This window comes from Copadichromis virginalis, linkage group LG9 (genome assembly GCF_057382275.1).
Source record: "Copadichromis virginalis isolate Kocher_CV1m ecotype Utaka linkage group LG9, C_Virginalis_male_GT1.1, whole genome shotgun sequence".
NCBI classification, from domain to species: domain Eukaryota; kingdom Metazoa; phylum Chordata; class Actinopteri; order Cichliformes; family Cichlidae; genus Copadichromis; species Copadichromis virginalis.
This window is the reverse complement of record NC_140626.1, coordinates 21,349,354-21,358,471: the sequence shown is the minus strand read 5'-3', so window position 1 is coordinate 21,358,471 and position 9,118 is coordinate 21,349,354. Positions and strand designations below refer to the sequence as shown.

Sequence of the window (9,118 nt, the reverse complement as noted above, 5' to 3'; positions counted from 1 at the left end):
CTCTCAGCTGCGATTCTGACTGTGCTGATGACAGAGTGCGTGTCGCTCTTGCCGGCTCGCCTCTGCAGCCTTTTAACTTTACATGCATGCTTCACCCGCAGGCTGACAGACAGCCGCCGTACCGCCTCTGTGGAAGGATTTACTGTCACTGCCGCACTGGAATAACTTTGCTGCTCCCTCGTTTTTTTACATTTTCCTCCTCTTTTTGCGCCACTCGTCTCGCTTTTTTTTGCTCCCGTCTTTCGCCTACAGTTGAAAATCTGAAAGGTAAGGGTGGGGAGTGGGTTTGTGGAGCTTCGGTATGAGTATGATGACTGGAACAGTTCAGTGAAAGTGTGATTTATTAATTTTTTTCCTCACTCCGTCTCTTGCATTATTTAAATTACAATCCCGGTTAAGCACCTGCAGCAGTGGTGCATGCATGCATGCAAGGCGTGCACAGAGAGAGAGAGAGAGAGAGAGAGGGGGGGGAGGTGTCGATGTTGTCTTTTTTTTTTTTTTTGGAGGGAGTTGACCATGAAGCGGTTGCTTACACTCGGTGTTGCGGGCAGGGTCACGCTGTCTGCTCTCTGCTGTGAATCGACTAATCGCTCCGTTCTGTTTTCGCCAGCCTCACCGTGAGGAGAGACGAAACCAAACGCACCATGCCGCGGAATCCAAGTTTGGCGAGTAAGAACTACGACTACGACTACCTGCAGCCCTATTTCTACTACGACGACGAGGAGGAGGATTTCTACCCTCAGCAGTTTCAGCCTCCGGCACCCAGCGAAGACATCTGGAAGAAATTTGAACTGCTGCCGACCCCTCCCCTCTCCCCGAGCCGCCGGCCGTCCCTGTCCAGCCTCGACCTTTCCATCGCGGATCAGCTGGAGATGGTGACAGAGTTCCTCGGGGATGACGTGGTCAACCAGAGCATCATCTGCGACTCCGACTACTCCCAGACCTTCCTCAAGTCCATCATCATCCAGGACTGCATGTGGAGCGGCTTTTCCGCCGCCGCCAAGCTGAAGAAGGTGGTGTCCGAGCGGCTCGCCTCCCTGCACGCCGCCCGGAAGGAGTCTGCGGCCGGTGACGGCGCAGAGCTCGCCGGCCCCGCGGCTGCTGCCGCCGCGGCTGCCGCCGCCGCTACTGCGGCTCTTCCTGCGTGGAAGCTGAACAGCAGCTACCTGCAAGACCTGAACACGTCTGCGTCGGAGTGCATCGACCCCTCGGTGGTTTTCCCGTATCCCGTAGCCGAGACGCCCAAGCAGAACGCAGGGACCCCGCCTAGCAAGGATTTGGGACTAGACACGCCGCCTAACAGCAGCGGGAGCAGCAGCAGTTGTAGCGATTCAGGTGAGCTCTTATATATATATATATATGCCTGGGGAGGCACACCCCTCAGTGCAATTAGGGATTTTCTTTCTGTTGGCGGGGACATGCATGACATGACTGAAATGAGGCACATTCTTGCTTTTCATTCACACGAATTGCAGGCAGGAAGGTGGATCCTGCTGCCACTTCCACCCCATGTCATGCAGTAGACTGCTGTGAGATTAGCTGGAGGGAATGGCTGCATGTTAAGCAATCAACTGATGTGGCAGAGAGGGAAAGCCTGAACGGACTGCAGAGATGCTTTTAGAGGAGGATGTGGCAGCAGAGTGTGTGACTATGTTGTTTTTGCTCTTTTGCAGAGGAAGAGGATGAAGGTGATGATGATGAGGAGGAGGAGGAGGAGGAAGAAGAAGAGGACGAACAGGAGGAAGAGGAGGAAATCGACGTTGTCACTGTGGAAAAGAGGCAGGTGGTGAAACGGTGCGACTCCAGCCCGCTGGAGACCAGGCACCCCAGCCCACTCGTGCTGAAGAGGTGCCACGTCTCCACCCACCAGCATAATTACGCCGCCCATCCATCCATGAGGCACGAGCAGCCGGCTGTCAAGAGGCTGAAGCTGGAGAGCAGCGGTGGAGGTGCCAGCAGCCACAGCAGGGTCCTCAAACAGATCAGCAGCAACCGCAAGTGTTCCAGCCCGCGAACGTCGGACACGGAGGACTACGACAAGAGAAGGACTCATAACGTGCTGGAGCGCCAAAGGAGGAACGAGCTGAAGCTGAGCTTCTTCGCTCTGCGGGACGAGATCCCCGAGGTGGCCAACAACGAGAAGGCGGCCAAGGTGGTCATCCTGAAGAAGGCCACGGAGTGCATCTACAGCATGCAGTCGGACGAACAGAGACTCCTCTCTCTGAAAGAGCAGCTGAGGAGGAGAAGCGAACAGTTAAAGCAGAGACTCGCACACCTGCAGGGTTGCCGTGCTTAAACTTTGAATCATAAACTTTTTTTTAAATTTTTTTCTCAAAATAAAAGTTCATTACTTGGGGGTTGGGGGGGGGTTGGGTGTGTACAGTTGTTGCTGCATGCAGATGCAAAACGGATTAAGTTGTTTTGGAATCTGGTTTGATTACAATGTAAGAAGAAAAAAACTGCCTCATCTGATGAAGATATTTAAAAGTTTTATTTTATTAATAAAATGTTTAAAAATGTGGCTCACACTGTTGAAAGCCTGAACTTAAAATATGGATTTTTATGTTGTTATTTTTTCTTGTTTTTTTTTTTTTTTGTACATAATTAATATTTCCTAAGAAAATGTATTTTTGGATTGCGATTGTCTGGATGTTCAGACCCACTGTTTTTGTTTTTTTTTCATTATGTTCATAGATTCTTTTTCAAATATAAAACAAAAACCTGTTTCTTGAGCTTGTCTCTCATTCTTCACCACCATGACTAGCCACTCAGTCACACCTGAGTAGGGGGCGTCCACATGAATACATTAGAAAGTGAGTGGTTGGGTAGAAAACTTATCTGAGCGTTATAAAACTTTGAGTCACTCCTCTTCCTCTGACTGATGGAAGGTAAGGGTCAAAACCTAAATAAGAGTACACGCTGTGTAAAAGTCATGCTGCAGTGAATTTTAAGTGAAATCTGCATAAATGGTTTTTAAAAAAAAAAAAAACGTTGATCACGTGTTTTGTGCAGAAAAGAGGGAATTCCTCTTCAGACTTAGAAGAAGCCACCTCAGCTCCTTAATACGAGTCCTGGATGCTTGTGGAAGTGCACAGAAAGGTGGGAAGCTGCATGTCATGTTTAAACGCAGGTATAGTGAAGCTGTCTTTTAGATGAGGGCTGGTGCATTAAACAGCGCATCTGCGATCACATTTCTTAAAGTAGCACACTAATAAAAGTGTAGCACGGGAACTCGAAAGCTCGTTTATAATCTAAAACCACAGATAATTTATATATAGATATAAATATACGTTATATCTTTATATTTAAATGTAATATGAACTGTCTACGTTGGAATAAATGAATAACGAGGTGAAATTTATCTAGTTAGACCGTGGTAAAACCCCACCTGTTCCACTGTTGTCTCGAGCGGCTTTCCAGACTCGACGTGACGTCACACACGCCGTATCCCGAGCGCTCCCCCCCCCCCCCCCTCCACCTCTGAGCGCGTGGTCCTGGTCGCGAGCACATGGAAGTGAGGTTTGAGATTTGTGTCTGAGAGACGCGCGAGCGACTGTCGGGAAAACGGAATATAAAGTGAATTAAAGAAGCAGCCCGAGCAGCCCGGTAAGAGCTCCCCGCGCCCTGCGTCCATCTCTGCTTTTATATATTAAATGCTTATTGTTATTTTTTGAATTTAGGTGTGATAATAGAAGAAAGTAAATGTCATTCATGGTTCAGCCTGTCTTGTGAAAACTTAATTTAAAGGCGAACGGGATTTCTGGAGGTTTTAATTTGCTATTAATGGGACAAAAACAAAAACTATTGTTCTCTGCACAAGTGTTATTTTCGTCTGGTTTTTCTATTATCTGTCCAACTCCTGCAGTTTTGGGGCTGTGGGATGTTTGAAGCACGTGTTCTGTGAGTCTATTGTTGTTTCAGGTGACCACACTGATCACATGCTTTGTTTACCTTGTTTGCTTCAGCTCAGGTTTTGTACTTGTGAGCCTTTATTCTCCATGGAGTGCTTGCTTCCTGCGTGGCTTTATGTTTGCTGTCAGTTTGATGGTACAGTTGTTATGAAGGACAACAAAAGGCGTCTGTGATTGCTTCATGTATATAGGCGTGGGGGGTCCTGGATTTAGGGGCTGTTTTGTGCATCAAGTGGAGAAGTTTCTGAGCCGTATTGTTTATGTTCCTGTTTGTGACTGCACATAAAGGCAGTTTTAGGCTGTGATGGTGGAGCAGCATGTCTGAGGCATGAGGTGCAGCCACGCTGAGACATAGGGAGGACCACAAAAGATGGGATTAGTGTGGATTCATTGTGTGGGCTTTCCTGAGTGGGCAGGGCTGTGTGTTGGGGTGTTGAAGATCTCATGCACTCACCCTGCTGCTGTCCAGAAAAACACCACATCCCTGTTAGAATAAAGGTCCTCGTATAATTTCTGTGTGTTATGCTTTGGGAATCGGCACCCATGGCGTGGTTTTGGTGTGAAACGGGGTAAAAGTAGGCTAGATTTCATGAGTATTTGTCCTGCCTTGGTTAAAAATAACGGCCATTTTAAGCCACGTTCCTGTGGCTGTATTTCAGCGTGCAGTTCGAATCTGCCACACGCACAGACGTTGAGGTTTAGCCCAGTTTTATTAAAACCCTGATGCCTTTTCACCTGCGTATCACAAAAATGATGCCTAGTGGGTGTGTGAGGATTCAAATGGTTCACAGTGTTTAAACTGGATCACACAGATGTGGTGTTTCAGAAATTTCACAACACTGCTGGCTTAACTCTGCAACAGTCTATCCTTGAGTTAAAGAATATGACTCTTAAACGTTTGTAATAAGGCTACACTTGTCTTAAAGGACACCTGTTGCACTCATTTTCATTCTTTGGAGTCACAAAGAGTCACTTTTTATTTTCAGTTCAGAAAAACCCTTGTCTATCTCCTATTAGCCCTTTACAAGCTCATCACTGAACGCTCCATCTGAAACAAACTCCTTAAAATCCAACAGTTTTCTGATTGGCCAACTTAGGGGCTGCCTACCGAGGGGCTGCTGCCTGAACTTTCTGACTGTCCTCTATCTGTAGAAATCCATTATTTAAAGCACTACTGAGATTTTATTTTCCTTTAAAATACAACACAGTAGGTTTAACAGGAAAAAAAGGCCTTCCTTAACTCAGTTTCATCACAAAGTCTTGTATTCTCTAACCTGCCTAATAATGATAAAGATTGTGAAGTTATAGTGTAATAAAGCTCAGAGAGTACTAATGTTTAAGAATAGATAGTAATAAAGTAGTGGGAGTAAAAAAAACCCAAACATTAGCATTTATGTTTCGAATAGTCAACCAATCATTCATACCTGGGTGGGAGTGGGCTGTATATAATAAGCCACACCGGTTCAGCTGCTTGTGTCTGTCTGGGTTCTCAGCCATCCAAGTCATGGTAATCCAAGCAACATGGAAAGAAAAGTGGTGGGACTTGTTTAAAGCCCCTTTTCTATTAGAACCTACTCAGATTGACTTGCTACAGTGTCAATGGAAAATTGTACTTAGTAGTCAGTATAATCTTTTAATGATATAAGTTTGCATATGGTAGAATACTGCATCTAATCACTTGTGTTTAGAAGTATATAGTTGGTGGCATATTGAAAGAATGTCTCATCCTAGGAGGTCTGTAACATTCCAGGGTGTTCTGGCGTTCACCCCCACATCCTAGGAGCATGGAAAAGGTCGTACCTTGTCTTATTGTTTTACGGTAGGATTAACGTAGCTATGTCAGTTTTAGTCTAAGTGCTTTTTTACATATAGATGAACTGTTGGATTTTCCAGACCAGCAGGTTAAGGGAAGTCGTTTATGGGGTCACACTCTGACACACTCTGACACACACACACACACACACACACACACATTCCAATGTAAGGAACAAGCACCCACTGAGGTAGAGCTGGGCGATATATCGAGTTTTTAAAACATATCGATATATTTTTATACGAGATATAAGATGTGACAATATCCTTTATATCGATATAGTCTATGTTACGTTATAATTATAGTTGTGGAGCCGCAAGTTTGCCTCTCTTTCGTCCACTTTTGTCTTTACGCAACGTTACTCCGCCTCGCCTTCACTGAAGACAACTCCCCCTCCTACCCCATCGCTTCACGTGCAGGCAGCGACAAGACGGACACGGCAAATCTCCGTTAACGAGTTACTGCGCATCGCCCCATGCGTGGGGCTGGACGGCGTCAACGTGCTAACGAGCTAAACATGCTAACGAGCTAACCGCGCTAACGAGCTAACCGCGCTAACCCTAAAATCCTTTCATTCTCTCAAAAGTTGATAGCGCGCCTTATGTATGAATTCTGGTTGTGCTTGGTGGCCACGAACCGATTTTATGTGGTACACGGCGTTCAGCAATCTGTCAAAAATGTTTGAGTACGACTTTGGTAAGCTACGGAGCTGCACCGCTTGATTGATTGTCGGCGCATTACGGCTACCGAGGAGCTTCGCGGAGTGATACGTACTGTGCATCAACGTAATATTACCGTATTGTGTGTGTATAAGGACCATAAATGGCACCTGTAAGAGACGTGGTTATGAAGCGGATTTCAAACTCCAGGCTGTCAGTCACACAGTAAAACTTGGGAACAGAGCTGCTGTAAAATCTGTCTGTCTTTGTTATTACGCTCAGCGTCTTTTAGTTTACATTTTGACTGCACAATTGTGAGCTCTTTGTTTAGCACAAAAACAACCTTGTTTTCTTTTATTTATGGAGCATTATTATTTAATGAATGCTCATAATTTAATTTTGAGTAATTTTTCATGTACATCTGTGCTGTATGTTAATAAAAGTGCCTGTGTGACATCTGGGACACAGCTTTGACTAAGAACTCTTTTTGTTCTTACTTTATGGCTTAAAAAAAATATCGAGATATATATCTTATATCGCCATCCAGCTAAAAAATATCGAGATATGAATTTTGGGTCATATCGCCCAGCCCTACACTGAGGTATAAATAAAGACCGGGGCAGTCTCTCATTTGGTTAGTCTCTGAACCTCACTTTTGGTGTGTGAGTCCTGGTGACTGCCCTTGCTAGCAAGAAAATCTGTGTGTTTCTCCTCTCTGATTCTCTGCTGAAGAAGTGTTTTAGAATATATCTCTTAACACACAGTTTTTAGGGTTTTTCCATTAGGTCATTGTGGAATACACCAGGCACAAACACACGCACACACAGGTATGTACTGCCAACTTCCACATTTATTGAAGCTTTGAGTGTTGAGTTTTGACAGCTGACTCAGTCGTACAGTCTGACAGCTCACGAGCCCAGCTGATCTCTCTTCTGGCCGCCCCTCCCCGTCTCACTATAAACACAGCGGAGGGAGACCATCATCAGTACATAAACACCATCAGCTGTTCTTACCGGCCTCGCAGCGCCGCCCTGTTGAGCCTTCTGCTGCACTCCTCCCCTGCAGCTGCGCCCGGGGCCACGCCTCCGCCACAGTCATATTACTGGGTACCAGGTACTAAATTAATACCTGCACAGCCGGGTTCCAAAGCGTTGTGAGCAGGTACTAAAATATGACGTCATCAGACTACCACCAATGCCAATTGCAAGCCACAGATTGGCTGGTCAGTAGCAGCCCTCAATGAGTTCACAAAAATAAAAACTGCCATTTTTTAAACCGGGCAGCGAGGAAATGTCTACAAAAAACAGCAGCGAGGTTTGACGAAATGCCGCAGACTGAACAGCAGGTATATCGTCCCCTCGATGTCCACCTTTGTTCTAGCATTCATGTTGCATACTAATTAAGTCACGGGACGCTCGGCCGCGTTGCCGACCACGCACATTAGGTGGTACTAGATTGTAATGGAAAACGAGTCGATCTGAGTAGGTACTAATGGAAAAGGGGCTTAAGTTTCCTGAAGAAGTTTGACCTCTCATCTGAGAAACCTCTTTAGTTATAAGACCAAGAGAAGTAAGATGGCCTAAAAGAAGGTTGAAAGAAGTCATCTATGTCCACTGTGAACAATCAGCCTTGAACAGGTTGCTTATGACACCAGCTGTCTGCCATCTACAGCCCAGTTTTTAGATCCACTCACATCTTGCATCAGCATGATCAGTCATATGATGGGGTGAGGCAAGGTCTCACACTGGTTTCACCCAAAACTCATGCGATGAGGCACATGATTAATAATGAGCCAAAGACCCTCTTAAGGGGCAACTCCCACTATTGCTCAAATATCTGGAACTCTCCACCATTTGATCTTAGAACTGAAGAAGCTTCTCAGATGAGCGGTGAAACATCTTCAGGAAACTTAAAAAAGTCCAGCCGCTTTTCTTTCCAAGCTCCTTGTTAAGACAAACATCTAAAGAGACAATCTCCATGAGGAGAATGGGCAGACTGATTGGAGCTGCAGAAGAGCATCTCTGAATGCAGAAAATGTCGATCATTGAAGCAGATGGGCTACAGCAGCAGAAGACCACAATAGATGCCACTGTCAGCTAAGAGTTTAGATTTAACAAGGGCTCAAAATGGGACAATAAAAGACTGGAAAAATGATGCTGCAGTGTTAGGATGGGAGGGTCAGAATTTAATGTAAATCACATAAAATCATGGATCTACCCTGACTTGTATCAACAGTTCACGTTGCTGCTGCTGGTGTAATGGTGTGGGAGATATTTTCTTGACACACTGAGTAAAGTTGCTTTCTTGAACATTACAGTGAGTTCACTGTCCTCAAATAACCTCCATAGTCACCAGATCTCAATCCATTACACCACCTTTGGTATGTGGTGCAGCAGGAGATTTGCATCATGAATGTGCAGCCGACAAATCTGTTGCAACTTTGTGATGCCATCATGTCAACATGGACCAGAATCTGACGAAGCTTTTTGGATGAAGAAGGCAGTTCTGACAGCAAAAGTGGGTCCAACCTGCTACTAGCAAGTCGTACCTAATGAACTGTCTAGGAAATGTATCTGCTGTAATATATATATATAAAGATCCAGCCTCAGAAACATGAAACGTAGCTGCTGACATTTGTTTTAAAAGATGTGATTTCTGTCGAATATGAGTATCACCCTGAGGAAGTCAGATTCAAAAATATTTCCTATTCCTCGAGTAAGGAATGGAATTTCATT

General features: G+C 45.3%; 1 protein-coding gene and 1 long non-coding RNA gene across 3 annotated transcripts in view; both read left to right on the top strand.

Moving 5' to 3' along the window:
- On the top strand, window positions 1-2,705 carry myca (MYC proto-oncogene, bHLH transcription factor a). The gene is made up of 3 exons (XM_085468167.1): window positions 1-267; window positions 611-1,335; window positions 1,674-2,705. The coding sequence occupies exons 2-3, from the start codon at window positions 645-647 to the stop codon at window positions 2,294-2,296; spliced, it is 1,314 nt and encodes a 437-aa protein (XP_085324293.1). The 5' UTR covers window positions 1-267; window positions 611-644; the 3' UTR covers window positions 2,297-2,705.
- A 798-nt stretch (window positions 2,706-3,503) lies between these two features.
- LOC146701803 (uncharacterized) overlaps window positions 3,504-9,118 on the top strand; it is a 37,513-nt gene continuing 31,898 nt past the window's right edge. For both annotated transcript variants that reach the window (XR_014922393.1, XR_014922392.1), the window contains exon 1: window positions 3,504-3,606. This is a non-coding gene — a long non-coding RNA (uncharacterized LOC146701803). The remainder of the gene's footprint in view (window positions 3,607-9,118) is intronic.